This window comes from Centroberyx affinis, unplaced genomic scaffold (genome assembly GCF_046629955.1).
Source record: "Centroberyx affinis isolate AG114_WGS23_722 - 3 ecotype Tasmania unplaced genomic scaffold, CSIRO-AGI_Caff_v1 ptg004772l_1, whole genome shotgun sequence".
Lineage (NCBI taxonomy): Eukaryota > Metazoa > Chordata > Actinopteri > Beryciformes > Berycidae > Centroberyx > Centroberyx affinis.
Genome location: NW_027282316.1, coordinates 248,275 through 269,026, shown reverse-complemented (window position 1 = coordinate 269,026; position 20,752 = coordinate 248,275). Strand labels below are relative to the sequence as shown.

The 20,752-nt window shown below is 39.7% G+C and overlaps 1 protein-coding gene across 1 annotated transcript in view; it reads right to left on the bottom strand.

Annotated features, from left to right (window-relative positions):
• creb3l1 (cAMP responsive element binding protein 3-like 1) overlaps nucleotides 1–20,752 on the bottom strand; it is a 41,976-nt gene that overhangs the window by 15,454 nt on the left and 5,770 nt on the right. The window contains exons 2-3 of the mRNA XM_071545113.1: nucleotides 13,906–14,038; nucleotides 10,786–10,872 (exon numbers count right to left, since the gene is read on the bottom strand). Coding sequence (XP_071401214.1) covers nucleotides 10,786–10,872; nucleotides 13,906–14,038 — 220 coding nt within the window. The remainder of the gene's footprint in view (nucleotides 1–10,785; nucleotides 10,873–13,905; nucleotides 14,039–20,752) is intronic.

The window sequence follows — 20,752 nt, the reverse complement described above, 5'->3', positions numbered from 1 at the left end:
AATGGGGGTCTGTTGCCCTAATGTGGACTAAATTAGGGGTCCTTGATATGAAAAAGGTTGAGAATCACTGATTTAAAGAGTAACTGAACCCCAAACCCAAATCTGTGGTGAAGCCTGACATCTAATGGTGAAAAATACTGCACTGGCCATCTGCTATTGGCTAGTCTTTGGTGCCAGGTAGATGTCAGGCTTCACCAAATATGGGTGGGATTTAGTTACTCTTTAAATAGCATGGCCACTCTCAAAAACTGCCTTACTGACATAAAATATTGGATGTCACAACATTTCTTACAGCTAAATTAAGAAAAACCAGAGATAATTTTATTTGGTCCCAAAAAACATAAAGTTGATTCATGTTGTGTTATGCAATGTTAAACCAGCTGCTATAAATTTAGGAGTAATTTTATACTCTGATCCTTTGATGAACAAGTAAAGAAAATTGTGCAGTCCTGCTTCCTCCAACTGAGGACCATCTCCTGAGGAGCTTAGGTTAGCAGAATCAGTATCATCTTTTAAATCATTTCTTAAAATGTATCTCTATAGACATGCATTTATGTGACATTACTTTTATATATTTGTTTTTACGTTAGGACATTTAGTTAGAGGAGAGGCATGGCTGGAAAAACATGGCGGCTCGTTTGCAAACTTTCTCTAATATTACGAAAATAGTTCACCGAAATGTGTTTCTGAAAACATTTGAGGCGAAAAATAAGCCATGCGGTTGCTGAATCTGTCTTCGTTTTTGATCGACAACGTTAGTTTAAAAGTTTGTACGCGAGTGTACCCTGATTTGCATAAAGTAGCCTAGACCTCAACTTTATGCAAATGTGGAGCGGCCGACGTGACGCCCCGTCTCTCCAAACGCAACGCGGCGCTCCCAGAATGCATTGCACGGCTGCTTACATAGAAGATGAATGGGAAGCGTGGAAATGACGGGTCCTGTGGAAACGTACCATTAGTGATTATAAGGGTGCAATTTTAAAGGGCCAATTCACCAAACACACTGCTGATATATGTTCAACATCATCTCAAGATACCACATTGCTTAGTCTACTGTGAACTGTGAAAAGTAGTTTTTAAGCACATAAGTGCCACTGTACCTGCTGGGCTGCAGAGACAGCCAGCCACTAGTAAATATGCTGTAAAATGTGTGTTGCAGGCTATAATATTTAGAAATGTCAATTTTCTAAGCTCAGCAGTGCTAATGGTAGTACAGCGAACAAGGTTAAGAAATTGTCCCTATACCAATGTTGAAACCAAATCTACGGAAGAGGATTAGGGCCAAAAAAAAAAAATTCATTTCAGTTGAGAATAATCTCAGAATTCTCATTTTAAACTTTAAACTTTTAAACTTTAAACTCAAAAACTTGGTGACAAGTCATATTTACACCTTCTATACTGGTAGTATGGTATGGTATAGGTAGGACTTTATAAGGAGACCTTAAAGGCAGCAACTAAAAGGTAACCACAGGTAGAGAAGGAGGAGGGTGTGATGTTTCACTGAGTCAGCCATTTTCATTTTGGAATAAAACATAAGCACCAGGCCAGACGCTTTGATGTCTGACACAACACACACACACACACACACACACACACACAAACACACAGTCACGCACATACATACACACGTGCACACGACTCCCATGGTTCAGGGAAAGTGTGCGGTAGCAGTATAACAACACAAGGATGTCTCCTGTGTGTGTGTGTGTGTGTGTGTATGTGTGTGTTCAGAGCGAACGTCACTTTTATCACCTCCTGGTTTCCTAGCAACGTTCTGCTGGTAAAATGCTCTGAAGTTTACAAGCTTTGTGTGTATGTGTGTGTGTGCGTGTGTGTGTGTTTGTGGCGGGTGGGGGTGAGGAAGAGGAGGATGGAGGTGTGGGCCTGTCAGAGAGAGCCGTTAGCTTGTCTTGTTATCCTGTCTCTCATTAAACCAGGGATCGGTAAAGGGAGAATCCACCCTAAAACAAAATCCACCTGCGTCCTTCCTGTGGTTTTGGACAAGAAAGTCAATAGTTGGGAACATAAAGTCTCACCCAAAACTAGAGATGAGAGAACTAACACTGCAATCTGTGGTGTCAATGAGACAAAAAACCATTGAAGATGACCTGGAGACTGACAAAGAATGTTAGTATGGGTTTTTACTTCTAAAAGAGGCCGTCCTATGTTCCCAGGGTCCTAAGTTCCCCAGATTTATATGGCACATAATGGGAACATGACAAAGGGTCCTGTGTCCCCCAGTTCTAGGGTTAGGGTTAGGGTTAGAGACCTTCAAAATCAAATAAAATGATAACCATTGGTTTTGTTGTGTTTATATAGCTGTTTTGAAGCCTTGTTCCAATAAAAAAAACTGGATAATATTTATGAAATATTTTAACTTGAAATGGGTCAAATTTGACCCGAACACAATAGGAGGGTTAATGTGTGTTAACAGAATATTGAACTGGGGAACATAGGACCTTGGGAACATAGGACCCTGGGAACATAGGACCTTGGGAACATAGGACCTTGGGAACATAGGACCTTGGGAACATAGGACCCTGGGAACATAGGGCCCTGGGAACATAGGACCTTGGGAACATAGGACCCTTGGAACATAGGACCTTGGGAACATAGGACCCTGGGAACATAGGACCCTGGGAACATAGAACCCTGGGAACATAGGACCCTGGGAACATAGGACCTTGGGAACATAGGACCCTGGGAACATAGAACCCTGGGAACATAGAACCCTAGGAACATAGGACCTTGGGAACATAGAACCCTGGGAACATAGAACCCTAGGAACATAGGACCCTGGGAACATAGGACCCTGGGAACATAGATACGCTCCCTAATTCAGATCTCCAATTCTGAAAATGTTCAGGGAATCAAACTTAACATGCCTCCCATTCACTGCCAGCTCCAACACGACACTTGTTGATGATGTCATTGGCTAGCATCTTGGCTCTCTTGAAATCTAGCATCAGGAGAGTTGTTCCCAAATACTGACTTGAACTTAAAAGAGCTTAGGAGTAATATGGAGAATTCAGTTTTGGGTTGGATCTGCATCTGCCTCCATCCCCTCTATAAGCTAGTCCTTCAGAAGCCCTCTCCTCATTAGGCCGGTCCTGCTGCTAGCCTGGCCCTCGTTAAGACGCCTGCCCTCGTTAAGCCAGGGCTTGATTGGAAGCCTTCTACCGTCACTCTATAATGAATGCCAGAAGCTGTTGGCTTGGCGATCAGCCGATGAACAGAGAGCTCGGCCCATACGTCTACGGCTTTCATGTACAGAAAGATGGATTTACACGCCAACACATAATTAAAGTGTAGCAGTATCTTGGTGGTAGTTCAACTAAATTCAAATAAGGATGGTGATTTTAGTAGTTTGTCATTTTGAGGTGAAGTTGTCTCAATTCAACCTCTCTCCTCCCATTTTTCTTTAATCCTGACTGGTGAAAGTTCAGACTGTGTACACAAGTCTGCAGCCAGCAGCCTAATCATTTTCATAAATGTTTTTGTAGTCATGTGATTTCGTATGACATTACAGATGTAGATATTCCCTTTTTTTTCCACAAAGTAGTTTGAGCTATTTCTAAGTAACTTAAATTAACAAAACTATATATATTAACTAGAAATTAAAGTTTTTATACTTTGCTGTTGTTCAACTTCTTCCAATGTTAAGTAACTGGTAGCTTGTAAAACCAGACTTTCAAAGTTTCATATCACTGTCTGCTGACAACTGTAAATGATGCTATAGTCTAAAAAAGGGCTGAACGATTTTGAAAAAATATCTAATTGCGATTATTTTGACTGATATCGCAGTTGCAATATGATTTGCGATATTAGAGGGAATGATAATTTTTACATCATTATTCTCATTTTCATTGAAAAACGTATTAAAATGATTATGGTGTGATTTTTGCGGGGATCTGTACCAAACAAAGATGTTTTCTTAAGTTTGTAGAATATGATGTGTAGGCCAGGACATCTCTGCAGCACCACAATATTTCATTTAAAATGGTATTCTGACACACATTTCGCCTTTAACAAATATTGCGCCTCCTGCGATCTGAAAATTGCAGTAGGCCATATTGCGATTTCGATAAAATTTTAATTAATTGTTCAGCCCTAGTCTAAAATAATAAAGTACAACCAACTCATCACAGTTAGCATCATCACAGTTGTCATTTCTTTATGATGCTTTTAATGTAAGAAAGTATAACCTTATCATAATAGTTAGCCTGTGTAAGTAAAATGGTGTGCACACAGGTAAGAACCCCTGTCATATAGTGACTGGCTAATGGCCAAGGCCTTCTGGTAATCATTCCAGAGGGTTAAGAGAGGAGTGGTTGTGATTGTGTTTGATCTCAGTGGGGCGGCAGCAGTATTAAAACAGTAGTCGGCGCAGAGCAGCAGGAGCGGCAGTAAAACACTTTGCCTCTCTTTGATTGAATAACGGCACTGCCAAGAACACAGATACAGAGAGAGAGAGAGAGAGAGAGGTGGTGAGACAGTGAGAAAGAAGAGAGGCATATGTAGGATGGCTCTTGAACTGTGCTACAATGCACACAATGTTACAGTGTTATCCTACTTGCACTATGACAACTTTCATAAGGTTAAACATACGGTGTATTCAAACAATTCTGGAAGGCATTTGGTATTCAAAGCTAGAACTTGTTAGCAGCATCAATATATTACCTGGTAACACCTGACTAATACTTGGAACACAATCACTATATCCCATATTTAAGATGACATTACTTCACTATTTCATTAAGAAGACAAACTCTTTTTTTTTTTGCTGAAATCATTTCTTACCCTGGAGTTACACTTATAATAGGGGGGACTTCAACCAGATTATCAACCATACACAACATCATACCCAGCTACACCCAGCACGCAACTTCAAACCTTCTACAGCCAGCAGCATACTTAGTGGGTGCATTGAAGATGTGGGCTTTTGTGAAATATGGCACCTCAGTAACCCTCTGAAAAGAGAACACACTTTATTTTCTACTGTCCGCAACACATACTCTCACATAGACTATTTCCTAGTCCACAGATCAGCAATACCTCTAATTTCGAACAGCACTAACCATCCAATTACCATTTCAGACCATGCAGCTATAAGCTTCACCAAACACCTGGTGCTTTAACATCTCACTGCCAAAAGACACAGACTTTTGTGCCCTCATTCAGCGAGAATGGGAAATGTTTTTAGACAGAAACAGCCTTGCTATGACAAAGTTACTTCATATGCTACTTACAGAAAGAAGACAAAAAAGAAGGACTATAGTAAATTAGAACATGAACTGAAGGAAACGGATAAAGCTCATGTAATCTCTCCTATACTAATATTTTGAGAATAAGACACAAACTCAACTCAAAATTAAAAGAGGAAATTAAGTATTTATTCAAAGAACCCACTTGTTCAAACTGGGTGAGAAATGTGGCCGTTTTCTGTCCCAACACTTTAAAAAAATATAGAGAAGACTTTTATCACGGCTATAGTAAGAAATATGGAACCTTCACCACCAAACAAGTTGAAAAAAACAATTTTAGACACTGTTAATCTAATCTCCATCAGCATGCTCCAACAGCTCCGAAGATCCAAATAAACTTGACTATCCCTGTCTCTGGAAGAAATTCATTAATCTGTGTTTAGCATGGCAAATAGCAAAACAAATGGCTTTCCAACTGAATTCTCTAAGCATTTTTGGCACCCGTTGTCACCTGCTCGATTCACTTTGATTAATTGTGTTGCTTCCACAAACAAACTTCCGAATCGTATGAAGTTAGCCTCGATGTTCCTCATACTTAAAAAAAGAAAAAGACCCCCCTAGTGTTCAAGTTACCGTACTAAAAATCCTCAAATTAACGTCTAAGGTCCTGTCCAGCACAACGATCTATGATCCAAAAAATTCATTAATTCAGAACAGAGTGGGTTTTTGAAAGGTCAACAAGCTTCTGACATCCCTAAAAGGCTAATTAACCTGATCCATCATGCCAAACAAGGAGCTGCTCCTACTGTGGTGGTCTCATCGGATGCAGAGAAGGCCTTTGACAAAGTAACTTGGCCTTTCCTGTTTCACACACTGCAATGTGGGCTTGGACCTGGCTTGGCTTCCCCTGCTGGATTCTAATGCTCTGTGACTCTCCCCAAGCCTCTGTAATTACCAACAGCAAACAATCTAGTCCTTTTGTACTCTGCTGTGGAACTAGACACGGATGTCCTCTTTTTCCCCTATTCTTTGCAATGTGGCAGTAGTATAGATGTTAAAGCTAGAATGTCACCAGTTTGGGAAAATCTGTGTGGGAAAATTAATGATTAAGACTATTCCTTCCCTAAACAACTACCATCGATGTGCCCTTGAGTAAGGCACTGAACTATGAGCAGAAATATGTGTCACTAGAAACTGAAATTGAATTATTTATATTTGAATTTGAATTGCTCAAAAACATGAAAAGGAGTTCTGTGAATCTGCACTCGATTGCTCTTCCTCAACGACCAGGATGTGTGTTTCTGAGCAAATTAATTCAATTTCATAATATTACATTCAGTTTCAAGTTTATTGGAATTCAGTTTCAAACTAATAAATTCAGTTTCAAGTTTATTGGAATTCAGTTTCAAACTAATAAATTCAATTTCAAATTATGCTATTCAGATTCAGTTTTTCAATGCAATTATTCAAGTTGAGCAATTCAAATTCAAATATAAATTTCAGTTTCTAGTGACACATATTTCTGCCCATACTGAACCCCCAATTGCTTGAGTCGTGACCAACAGTAGAAGACTGTGGTTCTACTGGGCACTGCTCATTCAAATCTGGATACATAAAGGTTAAAAAAAATCTTTATTGAACCAATAGCCTTGGCTATCTGCCAAGCAGATTCTATTACTAGTATCACCATAGGTTCAATTCAACATACACCTATATGCAGACGACACATTACTCTATTACTCTCTCTGTCTCTATCCACTCTCTACCCAATTCTCTGGAATCCATCAACTCCTTCGGAAACATTTCAGGTCTCACAATGTAAACGCAAATATTTTGGTGTAATTGCACTCAATTTATCAGAGCTTGCCCACCTTAACACAGATCCATTACTACCATAGAATGTGGTATGATGGTTGGTGCAAGACTGCTAGTTCTAGCATCTCAGAAATGGCCACCCTCCTGGGATCTTGTCACTAGTGTCGAGAGTTTGCCAAGAATGATGCCATAACCAAAGACCAGTCAGCCAAAAAACTTTGTTGATAAGAGAGTTCAGAGGAGAATGACAAATAGCTGCTCACTTCAACAGTGGTGTGCAGAAGGGCATCTCAGAACTGGTCCAACCTTGAAGTGCATGGGCTACAGCAGCAGAAGACCATGCCGGCTATAATCTTGTTATAAGCTGTTAGCTAATAACAAGATGAAGCTGAATATGAAGCTACAATGGAAACTTCCAGCAGGATAAAGATGGTTCCAGGAACATTACAGAGGCTTAAGTTCAGTCCAGATCTCAACCCAAAAGAGACCTTTGAAAAAAAACAAAGAACAAGAAACTGATTCACAAGCCAAAAAAAATCACATTCTGTTCGTCAACTCCCATCTGGCACAACCCTGATGTGACAATAAACAAGAAATGCATCTATTCATATCTGTGAAAACCTCTTCCAGAAAGACTTTCTATCTCTGTGAACACCTCTCCCAGAATTCTGGACTTCCATATGCTTCAACATGCTCAAATGCTCTTCTGATCCCAAAACACAACACATACAGTTCAAAATATTGCACAGAATTCATTATATCCAAAGTGTAGTGCCATTGGACTTTCTGACATTGATACTTGTCTGCATTGTGCTACACAATCATCTGACGATCACATACACGCCTTCTGGAATTGCCCCCTGGTATTACAATTCTAGACATAATTGCCCCCTGGTATTATAATTCTGGACATAAATCAACTTTCTCCAGGATCCTTGGTCAGAGTGTTCCTCTCAACCCTGCATTATGCCTAAAAGGAGACCATGGCAAGCTTAACACCTCTAAACTGAAAAGACAATAGTAAAATCTCTCTCTCAGAACCAAGTAACAACTTTTCTGCAAACCTGAAGCCCATGTATTTGATCCCCAACTACTTAATTAAACTAGTAATTTAACTGTATTTTAGTTGCTTGGCGGTAGTTCAACTAAATTCAAATTTGGAAAGTGTTTTTAGTAGTTTATTACTTTTGTTGTAATTGTGAGGTGTAATTAACTACTGTAACTACTAACTATAAATACAACTACTAAGTTTTTGGCTTTTAAACAAAAGAAGGAAAATGAATTGCAATTTTATTGCATTATTTAATTTCCTTAATTTTACTTCTGCTTCATGTTGTGGTTCAACCTTACTATAGCAGGCTTGCTGCTTTTTTTTTTTTTTTTTTACAAACTAGTTTGAACTACTATTTCTGAGTAACAAAACTATATTTCTCTTTAGGGAAGCTTTGCTGCAATTCAACTTCTTCCAATGTGAAGTTACTGGTAGGTTGTAAAACTACACCTTCAAAGTAGCTCCCATAACACTGCGTGTACCAAACCAAACATAATGGAAAAATCGAACATACTGTGTCAGTATGGATACATAACGGTACACTTATGCAGTGGAAAAACTATAATAGTGGAGCTAGTGGAAAGTTAGTATCACAAAGTTTATAGTTGGTCTTAATAGAGCAGATGCAGGAAGAGTCCGTAGAAAATACACAATGGAGATGGTCCAATATCAAATATGTTGGATTAGAGTCAAATACTTGAATATACTTGAATACTTGAAACATATGAAGATATGTGTCTATGAGTGTGTGCATGTATGTGTGTGTGTGTGTGTGTGTGTGAGAGAGAGAGAGAGAGAGAGAGAGAGAGAGTATGATATAAATGTTCCATATGTGTGCCTGAGATGACAGTTATGCAAGTAGAGAGACAAACAAGATATAGACAATGATGAGGAAAGCTATAATGTTAATTGCTTATCTTGACATAAAAACTTTATCTAATATTATGTTATTGGTGTTATTGGTATTATTGTGCTATATATTATGTTAATGGTTAGGTTATGTCATATTAGTTATTATATTGTCAATTGTACATTTATAGCCAAGCCAGAGCATGCATGTTAAATTTTAATTGATAATTAATATTTTAATATTATACTGATTTAAATCCAGCCTGATCAGCCTATATATAATCCGCCTATAGTCAATTTTGCCTACTTGGATTTATTGTTTAAATGTTTGACTTTATTGTATTTCCTCTAAAGATATAAATATTCTCTATAGAAACACTCTAGTCCCATACACATAGAAATACTGAATACACAGCAACAGAGATCATTCATTAAAACCCACATACACACACACACACACAGAGAGTCATAAAAGTGTGCTTTAGTTATGTACTTTTATTATTTTCTATTGTGTTTAGACGATTGGCAATGCTATTTGTCTAATATTCATACCAATAAAGCAGATTGAATTGAATTGAGAGAGAGAGAAGACAGAGAAAAAGTTAGAGTTAGAGAGATATAAACAGACAGGAGAGAGAGAGAAAGAGAGAGAGATACAGACTGACAGAAGAGAGAGAGAGAGTTTCCGCTGGCTTCGGCTTTAGCTGCAGACTCAAAACCATATGCTTGTCATAGCGTGTGTGTGTGTGTGTGTGTGTGTGTGTGTGTGTGTGTGTGTTAGGTGGGCAGGGCTTAGCTGGAGGAAAACTCTTCCTGCTGCTCAGACAGCAGGATCCCAGGGACAAATGGAGAGTAGAGAACGGATAGGGAGTGAGAAAGACAGGTAGAGAGACAGATACGTGGAGAGACAGATACACGGTGAGAAAGACAGGTAGAGAGACAGACAGAGAGAGAGAGAGAGAGAGAGAGAGAAAGATGAGTAGACAGAAAGACAGACAAAGCAGGATCCCAGGGATCAACTGACTAGTGCATATTATAAAACAGACAGCAGATTGAGCCAGTTGGAGTGCATACTATATATAACAGACAGCGGATTAAGCCAATCAGAGTTAATATTATTATATAACACAGTGGATTAAGCCAATCAGAGGGCATATTATATGGCAGACAGCGGATTGAGCCAATCAGAGTGAATATTATTATATAACACAGTGGATTAAGCCAAGCAGAGCACATATTATATGGCAGACAGTGGATTGAGCCAATCAGAGGGCATATTATGTGTCAGACAGCAGATTGAGCCAATCAAAGAACATGTTATAAAGCAGTCAGTGGATTGAGCCAATCAGAGGGCATATTATGTGGCAGACAGCAGATTGAGCCAGTCAAAGAGCATGTTATAAAGCAGTCTGTGGATTGAGCCAATCAGAGGGCATATTATGTGGCAGACAGCAGATTGAGCCAGTCAAAGAGCATGTTATAAAGCAGTCTGTGGATTGAGCCAATCAGAGAGCATATTATGTGTCAGACAGCAGATTGAGCCAGTCAAAGAGCATGTTATAGCAATCAGTGGATTGAGCCAATCAGAGAGCATATTATGTGTCAGACAGCAGACTGAGCCAATCAAAGTGCATATTACATGACAGCCAGCAGATTCAGCCAATAAGATGAGGGACTGGCCAGTATGACGATAGACCAGACTTTACATCAGCAGCAGGATTTTGGTTGACAGCTGTATAGTTTTCTTTTTTCCTGACCGGAAGGAGAAGGAAGGAGAGATAGACTAAGATAAGCTATAAGAAAAGATGGATGGATACGAAGAGAGACAAAGTGCTGGCGGCTATTTTAATCGACAGATTGTCCTACCAGAGTCTTGGTCCATTTTGATTGACAGGGCAGGGCTCTGGGGGGCGGAGTCTTCACTCAAAGAGTAGCTGTGCTCTGCTTGAATATCTGTGAGACACAAATATCAATGAAAAATAATTTTAAAATAACAATTTATTACTTTATGTATTATCTAACAATATTGATCAAATATAAAGTATAATACAGTGATCTCAACCTTTTTCATATCAAGGACCCCTAATTTAGTCTACATTAGGGCCACAGACCGCCATTTGATGAGATTTTGTCTCTTGGACCCAAATCTGTGAATATTTGTATTGTTAGATATGATTTTGTCCTGAATTCCATGACTATCTGTATTGTAGGAGGAGAGATAACAGTGAAAGTATGATCCAAATAATAATTCTTCTACATTCTCTAATTGTGTTAACTTCTTGTAAATGAAATAATAGTGAAATTTAACAATTCATCAATTTGCTGGGGACCCCCTGGAACCTCCTCAAGGACCCCTGGTGGTCCCAGGACCCCAGGTTGAGAACCACTGGTATAATACATACATATATATACACAGTATATATGTACATACTGTAATTTTTTTTAATATACTTTTGTTATTAACATTTTAATGTTGTATTATACTTTTAAAATACAAATAACGTTTGTATTATGGCTATTATAATATAATAATGTAATATAATAATGTTTTTTTTTTTTTTTACATTATAATATAATTTTTTTTTTTAAAAAGAACTGAGAGAACCTCGCCCAGGGCAGGGGTACTGGGTTCCAGGACCCCCGACCCCGTAGATCGTCCAGGCACAGCCCAAACCAGCAACATGGAGCTGCTGCCTTGTGGACTCACCCACAAGGTGAAGAGGTCTGGGTCTAGTGCAGTGCCTGCTGGGTAAAGGGCAGGAGTGGAGTAGACTGTTGTGGATTTTGGCAACAAAAACTGGCTTACAAAACATGGAATTTCAAATCTCTGGGGAGGAAGGAGCCAGAGCCGGTGTGGGAGGTTGGGAAGGACCAACTAGTCGGGCACACCTCCACACAGTGTTGCCTCTGGAATCACATTCTTTCATGAGGGGAGGGGTCTCTCCGACTCAGGAGTTTGACCCAGGAAACAAGAGTGTCGCTTCAATGTTATGAAGCCATAGTCACAACTTATTAATGTGTGGGAAAGGGATCCTAATGAGTGGCCATGACTCAGTAATGCGTGGGAACAAGATCATTACGTCATGGCCATGACTTAGTAAAGTGTGGAAACAAGATCATTACGTCATGGCCATGACTTAGTAAAGTGTGGAAACAAGATCATTACGTCATGGCCATGACTTAGTAATGTGTGGGAACGAGATCATTACGTCTTGGCCACAACTTTGTAACACTTGGGAACGAGATCATTAAGACAAGTCCAAGACAATGAGTGGCCACTGATTAGGATCCCGTTCCCACACATTCATTATTTTAATTAGCCGCTTATTATTTTATTAACATGAGATGTCACCAGACGGGCCCTGTACAATGCAACTATGAGTTGCGCAGAGGAAAACTCTGACTGTTGTTTGGACCTAACAGCAGGTCGGAGTATCTGACTCCAACTGACTCCATTGTCCTGCTTGGAGACCTCAAAGCTCCATTGGCAACAACTGAGAAACCTATGATTGGGAGGAACAGTGGATCGACTTCTGTGCTAGATTGTCCGTAACAAACATCATGTTTGAATACAAGAAGGGCCATAAGTGTGCTTGATACCAGAACACCTTGGGCCAAAGGTTGAGTATAAACTTTGTAGTTGTATCATTGGACCTGAGGCCATATGTTCTGGACACTATCATTGGACCTGAGGCCATATGATCTGGACACTATCATCGGACCTGAGGCCATATGCTCTGGACACTATCATCGGACCTGAGGCCATATGATCTGGACACTATCATCGGACCTGAGGCCGTATGTTCTGGACACTATCATCGGACCTGAGGCCATATGTTCTGGACACTATCATCGGACCTGGGGCCGTATGTTCTGGACACTATCATCGGACCTGAGGCCGTATGTTCTGGACACTCTGGTGAAGAGAGAAACTCACCACCACGATCTGGTGGTGAGTTGGATCAGATGGCAGTGGATTCTGCCAGACAGACTTGGTAAAGCTAGATGCCATAACAAGATGCCATAACAGTGTCCATTCAAAGTTTTGGTGGTGGAACACATGTACATGAGAGGCGAGTTTTGTGAAAATGGACAAATCACCACAGGAGGGAAAGCCTCTGTTGTGGGAGCGGCTGCTAGGAGCTGTGGCCAAAAGGTGGTCGGCGCCTGTCATGGCAGCAATCCAAGAACCCGCTGGTAGACTGGTGGTGAGTGAGGCTGTCGAGCTGAAGAAGGACGCCTTCCAGGCCCGGTTGGCATGGAGGTCTCCTGACTCAGCAGAGAGGTACCGGCAGACCAGAAGTAGTAGTTGGAGAAGAGAAAACTCGGGTGTGGGAGAAGTTCGGAGAAGCGATGGAGAACGGCTTCCGGTGTGGCATCAAGAGGGTTCTGGTGAAGGCAGGACATCCCCCAAACTGTTCTCAGCAGGGACAGGGAACTGGAGGGACTACATCTCCCAGGATGCATGGGGAGAGATAGAGGAGCTCCCAGCATGTGTGGAGGAAGTTGCTGGGGAAAAGAACATCTGGGCACCTCTGCTTGCCAAGTTGGCATCACAACCCAGCCTCGAATAAGTGGCAAGAAAATTGATGCAATATATATTTACTCCATTGTTATATGACATATTTATATTTTGTGATTTATTTTTATCATTCATTATTTTGCACTTTTCTGAGCTGCTGTCTAATAATAATGATAGTAATGTTACTCCTCCTCGTACTCCTACTACTGCTACCAATAATAATAATCATACTCATAATCAATATTACTTGGGTCCAAGCCTATGTGGCAAATGATTTGACAGTGAGAATATAAGCTTGATTTGTCATTATGGAAAAGTTGTACATCTCAACATTTTGATATCAAAATTCTTTGATACAAAGATGATGTAAGCAGTTGATATATGCTGTGGGTGAAGTCTGGTGGTGATTAAGGCAACTTTGCAGTAGAAATTAAAAAAAAAAAAGTTAGAAAAGAAGAAGTGACCTGGGTTGCTGTCCAGTTCCATGTGTAAAAGTGAAGATCTTTCTGCCAATAGGGGGCGCTCTAATAGATGGTCCTCAAAGAAACTGCTGAATAATTCACTGCTAAAGTCATCCATCTGGTCCGCTGAGAAAGGCTGGGGAAAGATGGAGAGAGAGGAAGATACAGAGAGAGAGGGAGAGAGAGAGAGAGAGAGAGAGATGGAGGGGGGGGATAAATTCAGTTTTGGTAATACTTTACAAACATATATAATACCTCAACAGCAGCTTACTGACCGCCATACATCACATCCATATGAGTTCATGTTACATGTTATTTTTCATTTGTAACAGCAGGTGACAGTGTGCAAATTTATTGAGCAAAACCTTGGTTTTCTTTGGCAAATTCCACGTCTTAAAAAAACATTCATTTTCGGGAGTCCTGGTGACTCAGTGGTCTAAGGCGTGTACCATGTAACCGCAGCGTCCTGGGTTCAAATCCGGCCCAGGACCTTTGACGCATGTCGTCTTCCTTTCTCACTATCCACAATCATTCCTGTCTCGCTCCACTTTCAACTCACCAATAAAAAAAAGGGAGAAAATGCCCCGAAAATAATCTAAAAAACAAACCAAAAAAATCATTTCCCCACTGAAACGTGGAATGAAGTGACTTATTGCTGCTGCTGTGGAATTTTTATGGAGATAACTGGAGCTTCATAGCAGCTACCCATAAATATCAACTCAATCCTTATGTCAGCTCTTCTATACATGTAATTCATTTTATTCATATATGATTTCTGGCAGAGAAACATATCAATTAGGCAAAACTATACTTTTCTCAGAAATATATGCAGTGGCTACAAAAATGTGTGTTAAAAGCTGTTTGTTACATTTACCACATCTTTGTTTATCCTCCATTCCATTTGTTATCCTCAATTTTACCAAAATTTTACCCAACTTTTAACCTGTTAGCTCACTAGCTTCTGATTGTGCTGCTCTAAATTGTATTAGCTATGGTTAGCTCACCTGCTAGCTAAGTAGCCTACTATCTCTCTAGTCCCGTGATTCTCAACCATTTTCATATCAAGGACCCCTAAGTTAGTCCACATTAGGGCCATGGACCCCCATTTGTCTGTCAAACCCAAATCTGAGAATATTTTTATTGTTAGATATGATTTTGTCCAGAATTCCATGACTATCTGTATTGTAGGCAAAGAGATAACAGTGAAACTATGATCAAAACAGTCATTCTTCTACATTCTGTAACTGTGTTAACTTCTTGTAAATGAGATAATGGTGAAGTTTAACAATTCATCAATTTGCTGGGGACCCCCTGGAACCTCCTCAAGGACCCCTGGTGGTCCCCGGACCCCACGTTGAGAACCACTGCTCTAGTCACTGGAAATACATTTGTTTGACACTTGCTCGCTAGCTCAAGGAAGCTCACTTAACTAGCTAGTCTTTGATTCGTAAATGGCACATTACTCATTTAACTGGCCGCAGTCTTTATCCTGAAGAAAACTCATATCAGCAAATTCACTTTATTTACTGTACTTGACAGTTTGCATTATCTCCCATGTGAAGAAACTGTTTCCTAACTCTGGGGCCAAGACAAACCTCTGATACTACATTACAACGTTCATGAGTGTCAGAGTGGAAAGTTTTTCTGAACTCTTGTACAGTTAACTCTTCAGAGATCTAAGGTTTCTGCTGGACAGTGATTACTGCTGTATGTTAATTCTTCTGGACGTGAACGGAAGGCTACTCTCTCTCAAAGTTAGAAACCAGAGAACCAAGACTGTCTTGACGGCATGGAGAGCCAGTGAATGGGAAAACAGCAGCCATGGGTGATAGATTTATCCTCAGTCTGGATGAATGAGTCACTGAGCTGATATACAATGTTCTGGAAGCCTGGGATAGCATGGTGCTCTGCTTTCACTGGTTTACACACACACACACACACACACACACACACACATACACATACACAGTGAGTCACCCCTCTCTTGAACAAACATGCACATATAGTACAAAAGCACACACACAGATAGATTGGAACCAATTACCAGACACCGTCAAGTCAGCTGTGCTCAGACAGACAGAATTTAGCTTATGCTCTTTTCCAAAAACCTTTTAGAAGGTTGAAGTCCAAGGATTAAGTCCAAATTCATCACCGACTCCGCCACTAGTTTGTAATAAAGACATGTCTGGGTCAATAAAGCTTCTTTAAGTAGTTTCCATCTAGAAAAGGTACATTCATTTTATCTTTTATTTACTTATTTAGACTGAGATATCAGCAAAATACAGGGACAGACATTGTAAAAAGCAATTACCAACAACATAAAAAAATCAGATATTATGCTTTAAAATAATTGATAGGGTTCATAGTATTTATAAGGTTCATAGTGGAGATGTGAGGTACAGGGAGCATTTTCCCTCTCATTATTAAAGAAGACCAGAGTCCTGAGTTTTTCATATAAATCACAATAGTAAGAGTGACATTTATCTCCTGTAATAAAACACAAGGCAATGTGGTGAACAGCTTCAAACAGAAGGGGCATGCAAATACAAAATGTCCCCATAATCGAGTGCAGACATGACTGTGGATTGTGGATGTTTTTTTTTGGTAGTATTATTATTAAAAGAGAAGCATGTTTTGGTTCAAAAAACAAATCTTGATCCTCAGTTTTTGGGTAAGGTGTTCCACATGGATACTGAATAATAATCTATTATACAGCCATAGTCTAGGGTATTTATATGATTGTACACATTCAATATGGGGACCATTTAGTGTTTAGATACCAAGAATTAGTCAGTCAGCCAGTCAGTCAGTCAGTCAGTCAGTCAGTAAATCATTCAGTCAGTTGCTAAGTAAGCCACATAGGGCCAAAGCATATCACAGTATTAGTAGTAGTAGTTTTAAACCAAGTGGTATTCCCCTTTAAGTAACATTCATCTCCTCAATGCATATCCCAGTGCTCAGTGTGTGTGTGTGTGTGTGTGTGTGTGTGTGTGTTTGGGAGGTGTGTCTGTGGCCTAATCCTGGGACACACGCAGCTGTCTGTTGAGAGCACGTGGAGCAAGTTAACACACACACACACACACACACACACACATACAGGGGATGGACAAAATAGCGGAAACAGCCCATGGAAAATCAGACTAACTTTGAAGTAACTAAATAATTAAAAAGGCAGCTATGCAGGCCAGTCAAATAAAAATGAATGCCAATTAGCCATATGTGTTGAATCTAAAAGAGGTCTGACAATCATTATTATGGGATGCAGTATGACAGCAGGACAGCAGGACAGGAGGAAGGACTGAGCCTGTTCTGAAGGCAAAGGGTGGTCCTACTGTGTATTTCTTATCTATATTCATCATATTAAAACTTCTAAGATCTTCGTGGGACTGGGCCAGTAGTGGCTGTTTACTGCAAGGAGTCAGTTGATTCCTTAGCCAGTCAAGCAACCAGTTAGTCAGTAAACTAGTCAGTCAGACATCCCTCACACACACACACACACAGAGGAATAGCACGTTTATACTGAGACAGAGCAGCCTTGTTCTCCTGCTGCGCTCCCTGTTCAAACAATATCCCTTTAAATACCCACGCCACTGTGCCTTTAACACCGCTCCATTAGGGAATATAGGTCAGATTTAAATTGGGCCAGAATAAAAAAAATAAACAGCGGAGAGTTTTCCTTGATGGGGAAACGTGGATGAAATTTGGGTAAAGGCGGGAGCGGTGCAGAGGGAGAGAGAGAGAGAGGTCTGCAGTTGAAACAATTTTGCTCTAAAATTAGCTCTAGTAGTCACAATAGTGGTCACAGATTTAGTTTTATATTTAGCTTTAGCCGTTACAGTACTGACCCAATTGTTTTATATTTAGCTCTAGTAGTAACAGCACTGATCCTATTTTATATTTAGCTTGTCACAGCCCAGCTCAAAGACTGTGACAAGGAGTAGTTACAATACTGATCCTATAGTTTTATATTTAGCTCTAGTAGTAACAGCACTGATCCTATAGTTTTATATTTAGCTCCAGTAGTAACAGCACTGATCCTATTTTATATTTAGCTCAGTAGTAACAATACTGATCCTATAGTTTTATATTTAGCTCTAGTAGTAACAGCACTGATCCTATAGTTTTATATTTAGCTCCAGTAGTAACAGCACTGATCCTATTTTATATTTAGCTCAGTAGTAACAATACTGATCCTATAGTTTTATATTTAGCTCTAGTAGTAACAGCACTGATCCTATAGTTTTATATTTAGCTCCAGTAGTAACAGCACTGATCCTATTTTATATTTAGCTCAGTAGTAACTACTGATCCTATAGTTTTATATTTAGCTCCAGTAGTAACAGCACTGATCCTTTTTATATTTAGCTCAGTAGTAACAATACTGATCCTATAGTTTTATATTTAGCTCCAGTAGTAACAGCACTGATCCTATTTTATATTTAGCTCTAGCAGTAACAGCACTGATCCTATTTTATATTTAGCTCAGTAGTAACAGCACTGATCCTATTTTATATTTAGCTCAGTAGTAACAGCACTGATCCTATTTTATATTTAGCTCTAGTAGTTACAATACTGATCCTATAGTTTTATATTTAGCTCTAGTAGTAACAGCACTGACCCTATTGTTTTATATTTAGCTCTAGTATAGTAGTGGCCCTGTAGTTTTATATGTAGCTCTACAAGTGGTGGCCCTATTACCTACTAAAACCACTGATATAGAGAATCTTTACAGCACTACTATAGTACTACAGCACAGGATAAACTGAAGAAGAGGACAAGTGTTTTCAGTAGAGCTGCAACGATTAATCGATTAATCGATTAGTTGTCAACTATTAAATTAATCGCCAACTATTTTGATCTAGTTGGCGATTAATCGGTTTGAGTAATTTTTTAAGAAAATAAGTCAAAATTCTCTGATTCCAGCTTCTTAAATGTGAATATTTTCTGGTTTCTTTCTCCTCTATGACAGTAGACTGAATATCTTTGGGTTGTGGACAAAACAAGACATTTGAGGACGTCATCTTGGGCTTTGGGAAACACTGATCCGCATTTTTCACCATTTTCTGACATTTTATAGACCAAACAACTAATCGATAATCGAGAAAATAATCGACAGATTAATCGACAATGAAAATAATCGTTAGTTGCAGCCCTAGTTTTCAGTGCTGGAAGTGAGGAGGAACTTCAAAGTGTGCAGTGTGACACGAGGAGGAAAACCCAGCAGACCAGCACACAGAGAGGAGGAACTACAAAGCACAGCAGAATAACACTGGAGTGTCATCTGCCATGTTGAACACGGAATGGAAACATGTCCGCTTTGGATGACATCATAAGGTGACAACCCATACAACATTTATGTGTATGAGGCTCACTGTGTATTACCTCCAACATGAGATGGACCCGGCCAGCGTACTTATGTAATGTAACTGGATTGCATTCAAACTAGTCCATTACGTTCCAGATGGATGGGATCTGTATTGATGAGCATCCATACAGCTTGTCCACCTGTGCTTTCACACACTGATCACTTGAATCCTAGAATACCTTCCATTATAGCGTTCCATTATAACCACAGACTATACAACAAGCAACCATGAAGTCACCAGACTTCATGGTTGAAAAAGGAAAGGTATTTTAAAAAGATTGAAGTCCTTGGAGGATGTGAACCTTCCTCTCTGCCGCCAACAATAAGTCTGCAGATAAACTTGTCGTTTTATGATACATAATGCGCTATGTCTTATTGTTGGCGTCAACCGAACAGTGGCATCACTGCAAGTCATGGATTGAAGTGCGTATTTGTGCCGGTTTTCACACCGTTTTTTTTTAGAGGGTTGAGGTCTACAAAGCTGCAGTGTGAACAGAGAAGGTCTGTCTGGACCTTCTCATTACCTGAAGACTCCGATTCCCAACCTGGGAAGGGAATCGCATTAGAGAGAGGAACACAGTGTTAAACCCAGTTGACGGTTAACATTTTGCAGTTGATTGCGATGCTAGCATGTCATTAGGGTGGGATGGGGGGTGAGATCAAACCCACAGAGAGAAAGAGCTGGGAAAGACAGACACAAAGAGTGCTAATTATAAATGCAGTGAGTGTCTCTGTTAGGACTGTAATTAACATAGTGTTGAGTCTGAACACATCTCTCTCCTCTCCTTTCATTTGGCTATCTTACTAGTCCAGGTGAAATAGACCAGTCAATCAGCCAAGTCATTCAGCACCAAAATTGGTCTACATGTACAGTTTGATGCTGTGAACATTTATAGAATTTAATTTTTGAGAACAGGGTAAATTGAGATTATAGGTAAAATGAGCCATCTCTTGTATCTAGACCAGTGGTTCTCAACGTGGGTCCGGGGACCACCAGGGGTCCTTGAGGGGGTTCCAGGGGGTCCCCGGCAAATCGATGAATTGTTAACCTTCACCATTATTTCATTTACAAGAAGTTAACACAATTAGAGAATGTAGAAGAATGACTGTTTTGATCATAGTTTTTCTGTTATCTCTCTACCTACAATACAGATAGTCATGGAATTCTGGATAAAATCATATCTAGCAATAAAAATATTCTCAGATTTGGGTCTGAGAGACAAAATCTCATCAAATGGTGGCTCTAATGTGGATTAAATTATGGCTTGATATGAAAAAGGTTGAGAATCACTGATCTAGACAACCATAATCAAAAAGAATGTGATGACAGATTTAGGAAGAATGATGCATTTCCCTGAATCTGTGATGCACATGGAGAAAGTGGAAAAAAAAAAAAGATTTTTGCAGTCATTTAATCATGGTAATGATGTCATGAGTCATGATTATGGAAATAGATATGTAAGGCTTTATAAGGTCGTACAATGT